The following is a 21,091-nucleotide window of genomic DNA, read 5'->3' on the forward strand; positions in this document are numbered from 1 at the left end:
AATTTAAAATTCAAAACAGATGAAGGAACATAAATCAGAGACAGAATCATACACACAGAGAACAAACAGAGTGGAGGGGAGTTGAAGAGGAGTGAAATAGGTAAGAGAAATTAAGAGGTACAAACCTCCAGTCACAAAATAAACGGATCACGGGGATGAAATGTACAGCATGGGGAATATAGTCAAAAATAATGTAATATCTTTGCTGACAGATGGTAACTAGACTTATCATTGTGATCATTTTGTAATTTATAGAAATGTTAAGTCACTGTGTTGTGCACCAGGAACAATATAGTGTTGTAGGTCAATAATACTTCAAAAAATGAAAGAACTCATAGAAAAAAGAGATCAGATTTGGGGTTACCTGAGGCAGGGGGTGGGGGAGGGGGAATTGGATGAAGGTGGTCAAAAGGTACATACTTCCAGTTGTAAGATAAATAAGTACTAGGCATTCAGTGTACAACATGATTAACATAATTAGCACTGCTATAGGTTATATATGAAAGCTGTTATGGGAGTAAATCCTAAGAGATCTCATCACAAGGAAAAATCTTTTTTCTTTTTCTTTTATTTTGAATCTATATGAGATTATGGATATTCGGTAATCTTATCATGATAATCATTTCATGAGGTATGTAAGTCAAATAATTAAGTACTGCTTAAACTTATACAGTGCTGTGTGTCAATTATATCTCAATAAAACTGAAATAAAAATAAATAAATATTATGTGGAATCTAAAAAATGGTACAAATGAACTTATTTACAAAACAGGAATAGAGTCACAAATGTAGAAAACAAACTTATGGTTACCAGAGGGGAGGGGGGAGAGAGATAAATTGGGAGATTGGGATTGACATATATATGCTACTATGTATAAAATAGATAAGTAGTAAGGACCTATTGTATATAGCACAGGGCACGCTACTCAATACTCTGTAATGACCTATACGGGAAAAGAACCTAAAAAAGAGTGGATATATGTATATGTATAACTGATTCACATTGCTGTACACCTGAAACTAACACAACATAAATCAATTATACTCCAATAAAAATAAATAAATAAATAAATGTTATTGAAAGAATAAAACATAGGACTAGGGGAAAAAGGGGTTCCTTGATCACTCAACTCAATGTTTATGAATTAATTTATAAGTCTGAGTAAAATATGCATATACATAAACACTATTTTTAAAATTTCAGGAGTTCTGTTTCTGGCAATGATGGAATAGATTATTTCAGACCATCTCACCGCACAACTGAAAAAGCTAGACAAAGTATTTTAAAATTTTTTCTTTGGAAGCATCAGTCAGTTACAAAGGCAACAAGAATTTGCAAATCCCAGATGCCAGACAGAAAGCAAGTCTGGAGACTTTGAGCCCATAATTTGGAGCCATTTTCCTTCAAGGCATTTGAGGTGGACAAGAGTTAAGAGCTTTGAGATAAATATGTAAGAATGAGGGAACAAAACCCAGAGTTCAGCCCCTGTTAAGGATGAGAAGCCATGGTAAACACCCAGGCTTTCAGTTGGGGCCCTAGAGGGCTATACCCCAAGAATAAGTGCCTCCTTAAATATTGTACCCTGGTTGCCTCACACTAGTCCTGGCCTTGATGTTAAGAATAAGGGTAAACCAGAAAAAGACTAATGCCCACAGGAACTAAAGCCCAAATCATTTCAAATCATTTCAGTCTCATCTCAATTGAATTAAGGTGATCTGGGATTGCTAGTGTTCCTAGGCTAGCTGGCTGCCAGATGCAAATGTATATATTATCTGTAAAAATATATAATCAAGAGCCTCAAATCAGTTCTACAGATTTTCAAATACAATGTTTTGCACTTGATAAAAACAACTAGGCATATGAGAACATAAGATTTGACTAAAAACTCTGAGAAAAAAACCAACAATAGGTATAGACTTATAGGAAATCCAAATAATCAAGTTATCAGAAATGAACTTTGAAATACAATGATTAACATGTTCAAAGAATTAAAAGATAAGACTGAGGATTTTGGTAGAGAAGTGGAACTATAAAGTAAATGAAAATTCCATAACAAAAGGAAATAACTGAAATTAAGAATTCAACTGGCTTAACAGCAGATAAGAGACAAAGAAGAAAGAACCAATGATTATAAGACAGGTCAGAAGAAAATATCTAAAGCATAGAGATAAAAGATGGGAAATACAGAAAAGAGTATAACAGACCTATAGACTATATTGTTGAGTGAAGAGGTAGAGGTATTATACTTTCTCCCGTATTAATGTGTTCTCATCCCTTTTCTTGCCAGATCATTGACTTTTTAAAACAAACACTGAACCCATGAAATATCACCATGATGAAGGTTTCTGGATCAATAGCAAGCCTATGTCTCCAAGGAAAAATTAATATACAAATAACACATAAATAAGATGAAAAATTTTTTGTTTTGTTTTGTTTTTGTTTTTTACCTTGCCCGGGGTTGTTGCTGAAGTTTTTCAAGTCGTACCACAGATGGCTGGTTGGATTGGGATGCTGTAGTTGGCACCCCAACAGAAACATTCAGGTCTGGGGATAAGAATGCTGGATATTGTATTGGCTGTGGTATAATAACATTTCTGGAAAATGGTAATAAAGTTAAAATTATACAAAAGTCCACTTCTAAAATCAGTGTTAGCTATCACTTTTGAATCACTCTCTTTTACACTGTAAGCTCACCTGTCCATGTTGGACCACTAGAGGATAGAGCTAGGAAAGAAGACAGAAGTCAGAAATACTGAGAGAGTGACCTCTTGAGTACTCTTACTACTAAGATCATGGGTAGCAGAGATGGGAAAGAAGAGAAGGACCTGAAGTTCTCAGGAGAATTAGAAAGTGTTTGAGCCCAGACCTCTCTCCCTATCTCCAGATCCAAATCTTTATCTCATGGCCCAGTCAAGTTGACACAAAAAAATAACCATCACAAGTCCACCCCTTGTCAACTTGGTACCCATAAACATCTTACAACATGCTTAATCTCCAAATGAAAACAATAACAAGGTCATAATTAACCTTACATGATACAACTCTCCTGTATACATACAGCCAAAAACTCACTAGCCCCTTCCTCAGAAAAGGATGTAAAGTCTTTGGGTGATGTTTACTCTTCTCCTTAATATCCTGAAACTTAAATAACTATGATGTAAGGTTAACAATACTTAAATATTATGATATAAAGTAAATATATATTATGTTACATGATAAGGAAATGAGAGGGAAGAAAAACATATATATAAATTTTTTTTCCAGGTCACTGAGTAAATGGGCCAGAGTAGCACATCCAAAGGAATATGTTGCCTCCAAAACCCTAGAGGCCCACTAGGTGTTATGCCTCTTTTTTTGGTTGTAGGAGAGCCCAGATACAACTTACCCTTCACCTCAGCAGGAATATCTTGACAAGCCACATACCTGGATCCCTAAAATTTCACTGAGGTAGAAAGCCCTCGAATTTTATCAGACTTATTTCCCACCTTCAGACATGCAAATATCTTACCAACAAGTCTAGAATAGTGCCACTTCTTGCTCACTAGGTCCAATCAGCATAATGTCATTACTGTAAGGGTGAGTGTGACATCTTATATAAGAGAAAGTAATCAAGATTCCTGTCTACTATATTATGACATAGGGCTGGAGAGTGATGTATCTCGGAGGTAGGACAGTGAAGGTATACTGCTGGTCTTGCCTGTGGAAATAAAACTGTTTTGGATGGTCTTTATTAACGAGTATGGAGAAAAAAGCATTTGCCAGATCAAGAGTTGCATACCAGGTACCAGGGGGTGTGTTAATTTGCTCAAGCAATGAAAACGCAACTGGTACAGCAGCTGCATTTGCAGTCACCACCTGGTTAAGCTTACAATAATCTACTGTCATTCTCCAAGATACATCTCTTTTCTGCACAGGCCAGATAAGTGAGTTGAATGGGGTTGTGATGGGAACCACCATCCCTGCACCTTTCAAATCCCTATGGCGGCACTAATCTCTGAAATCCTTCCAGGTATTGCTTTTGGTTTACTATTAGTGGTAGCTCTCGTGGCTTCCATTTAGTCTTTTCCACTGTAATATCCCTCATTCCACAGGACAGGGAAGGTATTCACCAGCTGTTGAATACATATATTCTAATTATGCATTCTGGAACTGGGGAAATAACTATAGGATGGGTTTGGGGACCCACTGGGTCCCCCATGAGATGATTCAGAGTTAAAACTCCATTGACCACGTGACCTCCATAAGCCCCTATTCTAACTGGTAGACAACAGTGACATTTTGGGTCTTCTGGAATTAGTGTCAGTTCAGAGCCAGGGTCCAGTAGTCTCTGAAAACTCTATTTCCTTTTCTTTGATGCACAGTTACCCTGGTAAAAGGCTGTAGTTCCTTTGGGGGAATGCTGGGAGAACGATTAACATAATTTTTGGCACTGTACTGAGGTCTCTCCTCAAGAGGATCAGGCTTCCCCTTCATTCAAAGGGTTCTGGGCCTGTAAACTGGTTCAAACTGGGAATTGATTGAGGAGCTCTGTTTTTATGATTTAGGTTAGACTTTTGTTCATTTGACCTAGAACTTTTCTGCTGATACAGATCAAGTAAGAATTTAGTAGGCTTCCTGTATATTCTATTTCTAGGAATATCATGATCAACTAGTCAATGCCATAAGTCTACATGAATCAGACTATTTTGGTTGCTGCTTTGACCCTGCTTCCATCACAGTAACCACACCCACCTTGCCACTTCAGGATCCAATTCCTCCCAGTTCATTTAGGTTTTCCAGTTCAGTGACTGCAGTTCCCACTGCAAGGCCTGGCCTACAGAGAAGAGCAATCACAGGGCTCTTCAAGGGTGGGGATTCCCTCACAAACTTATTTGTCACAGTCATGGTGAAAGGTGTGTCTTCTGGAGCCTCCCAGGGTGAATAAGTAGGTCTTAAATGACAAATCCACTCTAACACTACAATCTCCCTAAACCTTTGAATTCCTTCCTCTACATTAAACTAAAGTAGATCTGGCATTTTCAATTCACTCACAGTGGGCTATCTTTTGGTACATGTTTCAGTAACCAACAAAGCGTTAGAGTCCTTTGTAACTCCCCAAGCTGCAAATTAAACGTAGAATCTCTGCTTAGTGAGCCCATATCCATAAATTTGATATGATCCAACTTTATGATCCTGCCACCATTATCCCATACCTTTAATATCCCCATACCCTCACATGTCCCCTGGATTTATATATATATAAATTAGAAAACTCAAGCAGTTCTTTTTGGAGTGTAGTGTACTTCCTCATGGGTCACACTTTGAACCTCACCTTTAGGGGCTTGCTGGAACTTGAGTCTAGTTACAGGCCTAGAAGCAAAGAGGGGCCGTGGGGGTGAGTCTTGAGGAGAATCAACATCGTCTTGCATGGCAACTGCCTCAGAAGAGGACATTACTATTTCTTCAAGCAATGCAGGGTTAAATCCCCTCAGATGGGGTGGAAAGGCCACTACCACTTTTGCTGGGGGTGGAGAGGTCTCTTCCACGGGGGTTTGAGAGGTCACTTCCACTGGCAAAGTAGATATATCAGAATTTATGGGCTCAGCATCCCCAGCTTCATCAGAGTCTTCTCCTATTTTCCCATTCCAACTTTAAGGGTCCCACTTATTCCCAACCAATATCCTCACTTTAACAGCAGACACCCTGTGAGGCTGGGAGCTCAATTTGCGTTGTAATTCAGGCAGCTGCAGGATGAAATTCTGGCTGCGATTTTCAGCAATCTTAGTAGTATGGCTATAGGAGATAAGGGTCTCCTTCAGGGCACACATGGAAGATTTCAGGTCATTTACACAATGCTTGAGCTGGGAATTTGAATCCTTGAGCTCGTTCTTTCCTCACCTTTGTCCATCAACATTAGGAATACCCAGCCAATTCATCATATTCATTAGTGTGACAAAAATGTTTGAAAGTATCATATATATAGTCACCCATATCTTTGCTTCTTTGCTTTGATTAGGGGTATCCAATGGGTGATATTTTTCACATCTCTATTGCCAGATCACTATTGCCATGGACTATCAGTGTCTCTACCACTAGAAACAGAGTCATTAGAGTCTTTAAATCTATAATTGGATTAGAGAGCTAATTCCACAAACCCCAGAACCAATTCAGAAAACTTGTCCTTAATCTTTTGTTTCTCTAGAGCCACACTCAGTATCAAAATCTGTATTAGTGAGAGCTGTTCAGAGAAACAGAACCGATAAGATGGAGAGAGGGGGAGAAAGAGAAAGACAGACAGAGAGAGAAGTTCATTATAGGGAATTAACTTAAGTGATTATGGAAGCTGACAAGTCCAAAGATCTGCAAGATGAGTGGGCAAGCTGGAGAGCCGGGAGAGCCAATGGTACATAGCTCTAATCCAAAAGTCTGCAGACTCAAGATCCAGGAAGAGCTGATGCTTCCATTCAAGTCCAAAGGCAGGAAAAAGCCAATGTTTCAGTCAAAGGCAATCAGGCAGGAGGAATTCTCTCTTACTCAGGGAAGGGTCAGATTTTTTGTCTATTCGGGGCTTTCAACTGATTGGATGAAGCCCACCCACATTAGTGAGGGCAATCTGCTTTACTCAGTCTGCTGATTTAAATGTTAATCTCACTCAAAACATCCAGAATAATATTTGACCAAATATCTGAGCAACCCCTGGCCCAGTCAGTTTGACACACCGAATTAACTGTCACACCCACCAAGTCATTGCCTTAGTCCAGATTGTCAGTATCTCTCATGTAGACTAATGCAACAGCTTCCTCCAATCCAATACTAAACTACTTCTGTCCATATTCAATCCTATTGATAGGATCATATAAAATGCAAGTTGATCATGGTATTTCCCCTACTTAAAATTCTTCAATGGTTCTACATCTGAAGCACTTCCAAATTTTTCCAATAAAGAACTCCTGTGGGTAGAGGACAGTGAAGGTCTCTGGAGGTGTAACTTAATGCAATCAGACACAAACCACACATCTTGGAATCATTTTGTTATCTTGAAAATTTGTGACTTTTAAATTCTACTGCATAATATATAAATGTTAATTTTAAGATAACATTTTCCCTCTCAAAATCTTTGAGCAAAGTAATACTCCAGAAAGATGCACCATATCTTCCAGTGCTTTGTGTTGCCCTGACACACCCCTGAGGACTCAAAAGAGTAAAATGTACTCATATTTGAGAAGCATAAACCTATAGTGATGATGATGGTGATGATAAAACATTTATTACTTTAATAAGTAGCTAACAACTGAGAATTCTATTTGCTACCATGTTCCAAGTGCTTTATATGTAACTTATTTAATCATTACAATAACTCAATTGGGTAGTTGTTATTTTTATCCCATTCAATAGATGAAGCACAAAGAGCCGAAGTAACTTGCCCAAGGTCACACAGCTAGTACCTGGCAGAGTCCATGTAGTCTGGACTCGAGCCTGACCTCTTGACCACCATATCTTGCCCATGACTACTGCTTCAGCTCATCTCCCATTGCTCCTTTCCTTGCTCCTATGCGCGTTGCAACCCACAACAAACTACTCACTGTTCCCCATTATAACATAGCCTCTTATGGCTCCCACATTTTACTTATGTGCCATCTTTGGGGAATGTGTCTCCTCACCCTCACAAAATCAACCTGATGCACCACTACTCATTTTTCAAGTCTTACATCGAGCACTCTTCCTTTTGTGGATCCTTACCTGATAATACTTTCCTCCTAACTCCCCCAAGAAGTATGGGAAGCCCCTTGGCTGTGTCCCACAGACCTCTATGTTAACCTCTAGGAGGGCTCCATCACATCTGTATTATCTTATTTTTTTTACATGTTACTTTTGCATTAAACCATGAGCTACTTGAGGGCAGGGACCAAGCCTCATTTATCTTTGTATTTTTAGTGCCTTGGGGGTATAGCAAACATTCAATAAATGTTTATTGAATCAATGGATAAATAAGGAAATAATAATCAATAAACATAAGAAAAACATTAAACTTTGCTATTTCAACAAATCACCAATACCAAATGGACAAAATTTATTTTTCATGATAATACCCACCTAATTTCCTCAATCCCATTTCAAGTATTTTCCATTCCTTATTCTTGGATAGCACCATAGATTAAATATCTCTTTCAGGTGCTCATTTTTCTTTGATCTATTTTTACTGTTGAAATTGCAAGACTAATTGACATACTATATGTTAAGTTACTTTTGGCCTGCTAATTTCATTTTTTTGGACCATAGGCTTTTTGCTGAAAATTTGGAAATAACAACTGGAGTGTGTGGAAGTGGGGGGTAATGCTACCATACTGCAGAGCAGAAAACTGGCAACTATTAGGCATCTTGATCTTAAAAGTTCCTCACCTCTTTCTGCAAAAGGAACATCTCACTGGCCAACTTTCCTCGTTAGGCTTCCCCTCCCTTCCCTCCTTCAGCCACGAAGTTGGCAACCCTTCTCTTCTTTTCTTATCTCCAGACCTCCTCAACTCCTCTCTCCAGGGCTACACCCAGAAACTCAAACTACCTTCCCCCTTAAACAAAACAATTCACTGCTTTCTTTATCTTGGAGTCTAGGTTCATTCTGGCCATGTCTTAAGACAACCAAAATTCTCCATCAAATGGATTACATATTTTAAATGCCACATGATATAACTGTGTTAATAAGACTTTAACACTTACGTCACAGGGTCTGTTCTTTCTGGAGGTGGTGCAATATGCATAAACATAGATGGCTTAATAATTTTCTGAAGAGGTTTTAACTGAGGAAAATTATAAGTATATATTAACACTGTTTAGTTACAATTCCAGTTCATCCTAATACTACTATCCCCCAGGACTTAAATGATATATATAAAGAGGAAAGGAATTAAGAGAGGAAGAAAGAATTAACATTGAGCACTAAGTATCTGCCAAGAATTTTGCATCTTTAATATTATTTAATCATCTCAATAATCCTAGGAGGTAGATAACTATGCCTATTTTACAGATACTACTGAAGATCAGTAATTGTTCAAGGGTTACCCAATAGGCATGAGAGCCAACATTTGAATGCAACTTTATCTCCTCCAGTGCAAGTCCTCTTTATACATTATCATGATAGGTAAGTAGGGGACTATGTTACTGAAAAGTTCATGGACATAAAATCAAATAGAACTTTTATTAAATATCCCACTCTTTTCCTTACAATGTCTTTGTTCCTAGTTTTTAGTAGAGTCCACCTACATAAAACAATACAGTATTTGCCCAGGCTTATTTGAAAAGGATCTATCTTCCTAAGAATGGGATTGTTACATGTTATATCCAGACACACACCTATCTCTGAACTTGGTACTCATAAACTATGTCACAAAACGGACTAAGCTTTTGTGACACAGTTTAGGACTGATTAGGGATCCCTATAAGGCCTAATTTATGATAAGAAAATAGGCAAAATGAAAAGAAAGAAAAATCAAAGCAGAAAGGGGAAGAAGAAAAAAAGCTTGTGTCTAGTGGCTTTCATCAATATTTTACTTACCTGTGATTCAAAATGTATTAAAAAACATTATGATATATCACAGGCAAAATTTTAAAATACATTTTACAGGGATTTCCCTGTTAACACACAGCAGTAGACTTATTTAATAAGACTGATGTACCGACTCTCAATTCCTAATTAAAAAACAGCCAAGAATATGAAAAATAGCAAAAACTGAAAATTAAAGATTATATGTAAAGTATATGGGTCATTTCTCCTATATAGCAGCAGTACTAATGGGACTGAATTTATAAATGCCCCAAAGCTGTGACAATACCCAGGGATATCAAGATTTCTTTCAAACACTTGTTAAGAATATATGTTGGTACAATTTTTCTAGAACAATTCCTTGAAAAGGCCATTACTGACAATGATTTCCATTCTAGGAATCTGGCCTGAGGACATAATGAAAGAAAAGGATATAGGTTAATGTACAAAAATTTTCTCTGCAACATGGATATATGTAGTAAATTTAAAGGGGCAGGCTAAACCTAGGAAGATACCTTCTTTGGGCATATTACTCTTGATGAATCAAGAAGGGTTGATGTTGAAATAATCATGGGAAGAAAGGAATATATGTGATTAAAGTACAAAATATCTAAATAACATCAACAACTCCATTTTAATGATTATTTTTAGATATAAAAATCCACATTCAGGGCTTCCCTGGTGGCGCAGCGGTTGCGCGTCCGCCTGCCGATGCAGGGGAACCGGGTTCGCGCCCCGGTCCGGGAAGATCCCACATGCCGCGGAGCGGCTGGGCCTGTGAGCCATGGCCGCTGAGCCTGCGCGTCCGGAGCCTGTGCTCCGCAACGGGCGAGGCCACAGCAGAGGGAGGCCCGCATACCACAAAAAAAAAAAAAAAATCCACATTCATTTCTTGAATACTTAATTTTGTTTTCAATTACGTAAGTGTATGTGTACACACACACAAAAGTATTATAATAAAGACATTTTGAATAAAATCTCATTATTTAAAAATGTATAAACAAACAATAGTAAAGTTTCATTTTTCTTTAAGCTAGAGAAAAATGGTGTTCTTTTAAAAAGATTTAAAGATTTTATCAAACTGGAAAGGATAGAGGCTCAGGAGGATGATTTAACTGAAAAGCTGCAGTAGAAATATTTTTAAAAGAGGGGAACTAACCTGATGTGAAAATCCATAACCAAAGTTTCCATAGGAGAACATAAATTCCACTTCTGCCCTGCAGATAAACTAAACATGTGCCAAATTTATTTTACTGTTTGATCAGAAAGATGTTTTAATGGAGAGGTGATAACAAGTGATATTTTTACCTCACAAATCTATAAGTTAGAAAAACCAAAGCATGAATCTCTTGATTTAAAAAGAAAAATTTACACAAGTAACTCCTATAGGAGAATCTATGGCATTCCTGAAATGTTAAAAACCTACGTTAAAGTTAAGGAATATTACATGATTAAAATATAAAAAATATCAATTTACAATTGTTAATAGAATTATACAGAGATACATATGTATATATGTATTCATATCCATGAATATAATATTTTTAAGTATTTATTCACACTTTTCCCATCTCCACTTCCATTTTCAGATAAAATTTTGATTTAGACAAATGATTTCATCTTTCTGAACCACAGCTGGCTCATATGTGAAATGAAGGAGGGTGTCAGAGGTTATGCCCTCAAATGTCCATCATTCTGCTTTTTATGTTTCCTATCCCCGATCTGGCTATGGGCAGCAGAAGCCTCTCTGAGTAGATGATCAATTAATCAAGATAATAATTTTTAAGTACTTAAAAAGGAATTCAAGTAAGAACTGTAAACAACTCTTTAGAAACTCCTTAAGGAGGAAAATAATATTTCCTCAATTCAGTATGTGAGGATCCTAAGGCTATGCAAAGAAGCAGCCAGAGGCGTTTTCCTCTCTTACCCAATGATTTCTAATTTTTGTGTTCACCATTTAGCAGTAAGATAGCAGCATTTTAAAAAACGGTGGAGATGAAGATTGTGAGCAAATATTATACCTTTTATTTAATATATTTCCATTAGTTCAAACAGTGACTGGTAGGGTAACAAAAGAATAAAAACAATATCAGAATAAAGTTACATGAAATGTTAAGTGTGTGCACAAAGCTTTGGAAGTTTCAGTAAAGTTCTTACTGTGTTTTTATTCAACATTCGGAGTTCTTCAGTAAAGCACCCTTTCTAGAAAAAGTAAAAAACAATAAAATTCTTAAATACAGAATCACTGATGTAGTCCCTTGTATATTATCTAAATCATTTCATAAATTTTTAAAAATCAGGTAATGATGTTTAATGCACATATAAATTTAACAGCTAAAATACAAAAATAATGAATGTTTGGAAGAAAATAAAAATTCCAGGTTGTACCAGAAATAAATGTTAATATTTACATTTATGTTTTAAAGAAAAATTTTCCTGCTGTTTATACTTAGAGGAACTGCCAGGCCTGCACTCCTTTTGAGGGGTTAAACATGAATCTACATGATAGGCTGACTCATGACAGAACTGACTGCTTCTCTCATCTCTTGGGGACTGTTGGGATCTTTTTAAGCAGGGAAACATTTGGTATCCTTGGTCACCATCTCTGATCATCTCTGCTGTGCTATAAGTCCTCCCATCCAATCCAACATTCAATGGTTCTCTTTCTTTCCAGCATTTTCCACTGTGGCTCATGGAACCCCCATTCCATGGTTGACAAGCAACCTTACATCTTTAACTGCTCCACTAAACATTTCCAGCTTTCTTTAGCTCAGACCTGCCTCACCATTAAGGATGCCGCTTCCATTACAGACTCCTCAAGTGAAGGCCCACAAATCTCAAGGTTAGGTGGTGGGGTAGCATCCTCCATACTCTCTTCTATTGCTTCCAGATCTTATTATTTATTATCTTATTATACAGATAAAAAGTTTTCCTCTTTTAAGGCTCATGCTCTCTGGAATGTCTTTCAGACATTCTGGTCACTAATTTTTATTTAGTGAAAACTTTGGCACCTGGTCTACATGTCCTCTGCACCCCCAAAACATAGCAATCCACAATTTAACATCTGTCCTCTCAGTTCCTGGTGAGGCATTATAATGAGGAAAATAACAGGTGGTGGTACAATGACAGACATCACATAAAATTAGCATATCATATATATTCTTCATATAAAGTCACAAGATTTCTCAGAAAATTCATAAGTAATTGAAATTGATTTCCTTAATGATCCTGTCAACATGCTCTTTATAGCTTCTTGCTTTTTAAAGCTTCCCTTCTCCCAAAGTGGGGAGTGGGGAAACATCTTACTGTTCCAAGACTGCCTTTTTCTTCTCTTCTCTTTTAAAAATGGTGTCTCTGCTTTTGATGGAAAACTCAACCTACTGATTCATCTCCCTCATATATAAGTAAACTTTTAGTCATACTTTTAACTACTGTAAATGTCTTTGAGTCATTTCTGAAGGTCCCACTGAGATCTACCCAATTGAGTCTTCATTGGAGCCAATTAAGTGTTCATCCTGAATGTGCATCTAACTCATCCAAATCCACTGAGTTTTAGGCTTGCCTTCACCCAGCTCCACTGATGAGTTTCAATGTGTGACAATGAGCTACTTGGTTCCCTGTCCTGAATTTGATTCTGCTCCACCCAAAGCAAGCTACATGGCTAAACGCAGTAGTCGGGGTGGGGAGCACTGTAGACTACTCAAAGGTATAGATACCGGGAGGCATGATTCTTTAGGGGGCATTACTCTAACAATCTTCCACACCTTTGAATTTTCTATTGCCTTTCTCAAATAATTGCAGTAGCTATCAATCTTTCTAATTGTTGAATTTATCACCTAGTCTTAGGCTCATCTGGTATGGATCATATAGCCAAACCAATGAAAACAAATGGTACTGCAATTCATTCCAAAATTAACATTACATTCCTTTCTATAATCAATACAGAAATATTATAAACTCCAATATACTTATATGCCTTAATTGGACCCCAGACCTTAACAATTAGCTGATGTTTCTGGTTTCTCTCAGAGCCTCAAAGAAATCCAAAATGTATCAGGGATAGGAAGGAACAAGGGATTAATGATACAAGTACAGACCAATTACTTTTTTTTTTTTTGGCCGCATTGGGTCTTCATTGCTGCACGTGGGCTTTCTCTAGTTGCAGTGAGTGGGGGGCTACTCTTAGTTGCGGTGCGTGGGCTTCTCATTGTGGTGGCTTCTCTTGTTGCAGAGCACGGGCTCTAGGTGCACAGGCTTCAGTAGTTGTGGCACACGGGTTCACTAGTTGTGGCGCATGGGCTTAGCTGCTCTGTGGCATGTGGGATCTTCCTGGACCAGGGGTCTAATCCATGTCCCCTGCATTGGCAGGTGGATTCTTAACCACTGTGCTACCAGGGAAGCCCCAATTACTTTTTTTTAATAAAGTTATGCAAAATCTATTATGTGATTTATTTAATTCAATTCAGCATTTTGTCCTCCAAAATCAGGCCAATTATATTCAGAAAGCAATTGATACCAATTAGTAATCATAAACAATACACGTGTACTTTCCAAGTATACGAGTGAGATAATTGTTGTACAATCAGATGGCCCTCCCATGCTTCCAAACATGATCTGTAGTTTGGGTCTTATCATCAGGTCTTTCCAACTCAACCAAGCACTAGATTTGACCAATCTGCATGAGGATTTCTACCACGGCTAGCAGTTCTATAATCAAGTGGTCTATAATCTATCCCTGCATGTTACCCAAATAGCAAATTATACAGCTCAAGCTTTAGAGACCAAAGAGATAAGCATAAATTTGTTGACTAGACCATAAATTGTAAAAGGCCTTTTAATTTATGAATGCAGTCAAAGGGGGGTTCAGTAGTTGTGGCGCATGGGCTTAGCTGCTCTGTGGCATGTGGGATCTTCCTGGACCAGGGGTCTAATCCATGTCCCCTGCATTGGCAGGTGGATTCTTAACCACTGTGCTACCAGGGAAGCCCCAATTACTTTTTTTTAATAAAGTTATGCAAAATCTATTATGTGATTTATTTAATTCAATTCAGCATTTTGTCCTCCAAAATCAGGCCAATTATATTCAGAAAGCAATTGATACCAATTAGTAATCATAAACAATACACGTGTACTTTCCAAGTATACGAGTGAGATAATTGTTGTACAATCAGATGGCCCTCCCATGCTTCCAAACATGATCTGTAGTTTGGGTCTTATCATCAGGTCTTTCCAACTCAACCAAGCACTAGATTTGACCAATCTGCATGAGGATTTCTACCACGGCTAGCAGTTCTATAATCAAGTGGTCTATAATCTATCCCTGCATGTTACCCAAATAGCAAATTATACAGCTCAAGCTTTAGAGACCAAAGAGATAAGCATAAATTTGTTGACTAGACCATAAATTGTAAAAGGCCTTTTAATTTATGAAGGCAGTCAAAGGGTACAAACTTCTAGTTACAAGATAAATAAGTACTAGAGATGTAGTGTACAACATGATAAAAACAATCAACACCATGGCATGTTATACATGAAAGTTATTAAGGGAGTAAATCCTAAGAATTCTGCTCATCATAAAAAAATGTTTTCTCTATTTCTTTAGTGTTTTGTCTATATGAGATGATGGATATTCATTAAACTTATTGTGGTAATCATTTCATCAGGTATGTAAGCCAAATCATTATGCTGAACACCTTAAACTTGTAAAGTGCTGCATGTAAATTACATCTCAATAAAACCAGAAGAAAAAAAAGGCCCTTCTAAAAAGATGTTCAACATTATTAGCTGTTAGGGAACTGCAAATTAATCCCACAATAACACTACACAGCCATCAGAATGGCTAAAATAAAGAATAGTGACACTACCAAATGCTGATGAGGATGATGAGAAACTGGATCATTCATACAATTCTGGTGGGAATGTACAATGGCACAGCCACTACGGAAAACAGTTTGGCAGTTTCTTTAAAAACGGTACACACAAACTACCTTATAACCCAGAAATTTATCTGAGAAGCGAACACTATGTTCACGCAAAAACCTGTGAATATAGTAACTTATTCATAACCACCAAAAACTGGAAACAGCCCAGATGTCCTCCAATGGGCGAATATTTAAACAAATTGTGGTACATTCACACCATGAAGTACTACTCAACAACAGAAAGGAATGAACTAGGGATACATGCAGTAACCTGTATGATTCTCCAGAGAATCATGCTAAGTGAAAACACGCCAATCCTGAAAGGTTACATAATGTATGATTCCATTTATATAACATCCTTGAACTGAGAAAATTACAGAAATGAAGAACAGACTGGAGGTAACCAATTTTTAAGGAAGGGTAAGGGCAGGAAGGAAGTGGGTGTAGCGATAAAAGGGCAACATAAGGGATCCTTGCATAGATGGAAAAGTTCTGTATTTTGGTTGTGATAATTACCATAGTTTTGAAAGATGTTACCATAAGGGGGAAAATGAGTACATAGGATCATGCTGTATTATTTCTTTCAGCTGCATGTGAATCTATAATTATCTCAAAATAAAAGTTTAAAAAAAGGTCACTTTACTATTTAAGGTGGGCCAAACTCATCCATGGGACTTATTCTCCCATTAGACCTAGTTTGAATAGGGCTAGATACAAACTAAATGCAAAACATTTGTCTCATAGTTCTTATCTTCCTCTATTGTCTGATGTCCAGATGCTTAAATATTATTATAAAACTATCAGCCCAAGCCAACATCAAGCCAATAAAAGTGCATCAAAAAAAAAAAAAAAAAGAAAGAAAGAAAAGACCAAAGTCCTCATGGTAAACTTTGTACTTCTGGGATCTGAGTTTTGACCAAAAGGGGGTAACTGAGAAATTCTAGTAAGGGAAATGATGTAATATTTAATTAAGGTAGAAGTGCCTGTAGAAGAATTCTGACAGATAATACACAGAGGCGGCATACCACAGCTAAAATCATAAGGCTTTGGGGGGAAATCCATAAATAACCAAAATTTCTTTCTCTGATAACTCTGATCAGTAAATAACATGGTCTCTTTTCCTACGATGTAGCAATTCATCATAGAGACTCATAGAGGGCAATTCATCATAATGTAGAGACTTTCTGCAGATACGCACTGGAAGATATGTTCAAAAAATTCACTGCAGCAATGTGCACAATAGTAAAAAGCTGAAAACAATCAAAATATCCATTAAAAAATTATAGATAAATAAACTGGGGAATACTCTCACATGGAACGTATGCAGCAGTGAAAAAATGAGTACTAGCTAATGAAATTAAGTGTATTAATCTTAGAAACATAATATTTTAGAAACACAAAAGATACTGTTTTTTGTAACTTACATTAAGTAGTAAAACTATGAAAAGAGCAAGAGAATATTAAATACAAAGTTCAGAAGAATCATTATCTTTTCTTGGAGGAAAGGGCAGGCGGCAGTAGACAGCGAGAGAGAAGGAACCACAGAATCTGTGTATAAACTCTGCCTAAAACTTTGGCTGACTCCTAAATGACACATGCACAGGGCAGACTGCAAGCAGCCCAGCTAAAGATAAAAGAACTGAAGTGAAATTTGTGCTGACAAGAGAGTTTGTGGTTTGGGTCTTGTTTAGAAACATCTCAGAAAACAAAATGAAACAAACAAACAAACATGCTTAGTCTTTTAGGTTGTATCATTGCCCTTCCAGAAAATAAATTTTTAAAAACATAGAGAACAAACGTATGGATACCAAGGGGAAAACAGGTGGGGGATGGGATGAGTTGGGAGATTGGGACTGACATACATACACTATTGATACTATGTATAAAATAGATAACTGGTGAGAGCCTACTGTATAGCACAGGGAACTACTCAGTGCTCTGTGGTGACCTAAATGGGAGGGAAGTACAAAAAAAAAGGGATACATGTATACATATTGCTGATTCACTTTGCTGTACAGTAGAAACTAACACAATATTGTAAGGCAATTATACTGCAATAAAAATTAAAAAAAAAAACATTATGCTGTTATAAACTAACTTTTTTTTGAGCCAGAGGAAGATATTGTTTACTAAGCACATGAGTTTACCAAGCACGTAACACAGATAATAAGCAAAAGGAGATATGTATACATATTGCTGATTCACTTTGCTGTACAGTAGAAACTAACACAATATTGTAAGGCAAATATACTGCAATAAAAATTAAAAAAAAAAACATTATGCTGTTATAAACTAACTTTTTTTTGAGCCAGAGGAAGATATTGTTTACTAAGCACATGAGTTTACCAAGCACGTAACACAGATAATAAGCAAAAGGAGTCCATCAGGTACAGATAAATCTTAACAACAAACACCAACTGGACAACGTGATACCAAGGTGAAAAAAATTTTGATACATACCTGAATTACTTCATAAAGATGTACCTGAACACTCCCTAATAAGAGAAGATATTTTGTACTGTCATGTTGCATTAGTTCTAAGTAAATATTATTCTTCTCATCATGTTGACGTCGAGGAACCTTGATACAAAATACATATGAAAAGAAGCATTAAATTTTCAGTCTGAGTTTCAGGCATAATTTCTGAACAAATACATCCATAAAATACACTTTTTGAAACACCCATTTTTTGGAAACACCCATTGCCTATACACTCTCTTTTTAACTCTAGTCAAAAGTTTAGCCTAAAAGTTTAGCCTAAAACTACATTATCAAAGGCAGTCCAGTAACCAATATCCAACCCAAATAATCTAGGTAATCCAAACATTTAATACCAAAAGACATCCAACATGCTTTTCCTTTTTCTTTTACTTTTTGATAAAGTGTATATCATTGTGTCAGCTTGAAACTCTCTTCCAGCCTTGAGCTTTGTAACACAATACCATTATTATAAGACCTCTAAAGTTCATATACTCTTTTGCTCATTTAAAATAAATCTCATGCCTCCCCACCCTAATATTCTAGGTGCCTTTAAAAACATTTTTAATTGATATTATTGACATATCACATTGTATTACTTGTAGCTGTACAACATAATGATTTGATATTTGTATAAATTATAAAATGATTATCACTGTAAGTTTAGGTAATATCCATCATCACAGTTACAATTATTTTCTTGTGATGAGAACTTTTAAGATCTACTCTCTTAGCAACTTTCAAATATATAATAATACATTATTGTTAACTACAGTCACCATGCTGTACATTAGATCTCAAGGACTTATTTATCTATTTATCTTATAACTGGAAGTCTGCACATTTTGACAACCTTCATCCATTTCACCCACCCCTAAACCCCACCTCTGGCAAGCACCAATCTATTTGTTCTCTTTAACTATGAGTTCATTTTTTTTTCCTTCTTCTTTTTTTTTTTGGCTGCACCACATGGCTTGCAGGATCTTAGTTCCCTGACCACGGATTGAACCTGTGTCCTCAGCAGTGAAAGCATGGAGTCCTAACCCCTGGACTACCAGGGAATTCCCTCATTTTTTTTTTTAGATTGTACATATAAATGATCATACCATATTTGTCTTTCTCTGTCTGACTTATTTCACTTAGCATAATGCCCAAATCCAACCACGTTGTTGCAAATGGCAGGGTTTTTTCTTTTTTAAAGCTGAATAAGATTTCATTGTGTATATATACCACATTTTTCTAATTCATTCACTGTGGATGGACACTTAGGTTGTTTCCAGGTCTTGGCTATTGTAAATGCTGTTATGAACATGAGGGTGCAGATACCTTTTTGAGACCGTGATTTCATTTTCTTTGGATAAATACCCAGAGGAGGAATTGCTAGATCTGGTAGTTCTAGTTTTAATTTTTTGAGGAACCTCCATATTTTTTTCCACAGTGGCTGCAACAATTTACATTCCTACCAACAGTGCACAAGTGCTCCCCCTTCTCCACATCCTCACCAACATTTTACCAGGTGTGGGGTGATATCTCACTGTGGTTTTGATTTGCATTTCTCTGATGATTACTGATGTTGAGTACCTTTTCATGGACCTGTTAGCCATTTGTATGTTTTCTTTGGAAGAAGGTCTATTCAGATCCTCTACCCATTTTTTAATTGGATTGTTTGGGGTTTTTTTTCCTACTGAGTTGTAGTACTTTATATATTTTGGACATTAACCTCTTATCAGATATATGATTTGCAAATATTTTACTGCATTCTGTAGGTTGCATTTTCATTTTGTTGATGGTTTCCTCAGCCATACAAAAGCTTTTTAGTTTAATGTAGTCCCACTTGTTTATTTTTGCTTTTGTTGCCTTTGCTTTTGGGGTCAAATCCAAAAAAAATCATTGCTAAGACCAATGTCAAGAAATTACCTACTATGTTTTCTTCAAGGAATTTTATGGTTTCAGGTCTTATGTTCAACTTTTAATCTATTTTGAGTTTCTTTTTATGTATGGTATAAGATAGTGGTCCAGTTTCATTCTTTTGCCTGTGGCTGTCCAGTTTCCCCAACACCATTTACTGAAGAAACTGCCCTTTCCCCATTGTATATTCTTGGCTCCTTTATCATAAATTAATTGACCATACATATGTGGGTTTATTTTGGGGCTCTCTATTCTGTTCCTTTGAGCTACGTGTTTCTTTTTATGCCAATAGCATATTGATTACTATAGTTTTGTAATATAGTTTGAAATCAGGAAGTGTGATGCCTCTAGCTTTAATCTTTCTCAAGATTGCTTTGGTTATTTAGGGGCTTTTGTGGTTACAACAAAATTTAGGATTGTTTTCCTATTTCTGTAAAAAGTGCCATTGTAATTTTGATAGAGATTGCATTGCTTTAGGTAGTATGAACATTTTTTTTCTTTCTTTTTTTTTTTTTTTTTGGCAGTACGCGGGCCTCTCACTGTTGTGGCCTCTCCCGTTGCGGAGCACAGGCTCCAGACACACAGGCTCAGCGGCCATGGCTCACGGGCCTAGCCGCTCCGCAGCATGTGGCATCTTCCCAGACCGCGGCACGAACCCGTGTCCCCTGCATCGGCAGGCGGACTCTCAACCACTGCGTCACCAGGGAAGCCCTAGTATGAACATTTTAACAGCATTAATTCTTCCAATCCATAAGCATGGAATACCTATCCATTTGTGTCTTCTTCAAATTCTTTAATCAATGTCTTATAGTTGGATCACTGAAGAAATCAAAGAAGAAATTTTAAGGCACAAACCCGTGTCCCCTGCATCGGCAGGCGGACTCTCAACCACTGCGTCACCAGGGAAGCCCTAGTATGAACATTTTAACAGCATTAATTCTTCCAATCCATAAGCATGGAATACCTATCCATTTGTGTCTTCTTCAAATTCTTTAATCAATGTCTTATAGTTGGATCACTGAAGAAATCAAAGAAGAAATTTTAAAATACCTAGAGACAAATGAAAAACTGGACAGCTACATGTAAAAGAATGAAATTAGAACACTCCCTAACACCATACACAAACATAAACTCCAAATGGATTAAAGACCTAAATGTAAGACCAGACACTATAAAACTCTTAAAGGAAAACATAGGAAAAACACTCTTTGACATATACCACAGCAAGAACTTTTTTGACCCACCTCCTAGAGAAATGAAAATAAA

The 21,091-nt window shown here is 36.9% G+C and overlaps 1 protein-coding gene across 1 annotated transcript in view; it reads right to left on the minus strand.

Annotated features, from left to right (window-relative positions):
- LOC102989840 (cation channel sperm-associated targeting subunit tau) overlaps nt 1-21,091 on the minus strand; it is a 75,508-nt gene that overhangs the window by 11,977 nt on the left and 42,440 nt on the right. The window contains exons 5-9 of the mRNA XM_024124637.2: nt 17,900-18,019; nt 11,676-11,720; nt 10,678-10,746; nt 8,696-8,775; nt 2,449-2,595 (exon numbers count right to left, since the gene is read on the minus strand). Of these exons, the coding sequence (XP_023980405.1) occupies nt 2,449-2,595; nt 8,696-8,775; nt 10,678-10,746; nt 11,676-11,720; nt 17,900-18,019 (461 nt within the window). The remainder of the gene's footprint in view (nt 1-2,448; nt 2,596-8,695; nt 8,776-10,677; nt 10,747-11,675; nt 11,721-17,899; nt 18,020-21,091) is intronic.

This window comes from Physeter macrocephalus, chromosome 2, assembly GCF_002837175.3.
Source record: "Physeter macrocephalus isolate SW-GA chromosome 2, ASM283717v5, whole genome shotgun sequence".
Taxonomy (NCBI): domain Eukaryota; kingdom Metazoa; phylum Chordata; class Mammalia; order Artiodactyla; family Physeteridae; genus Physeter; species Physeter macrocephalus.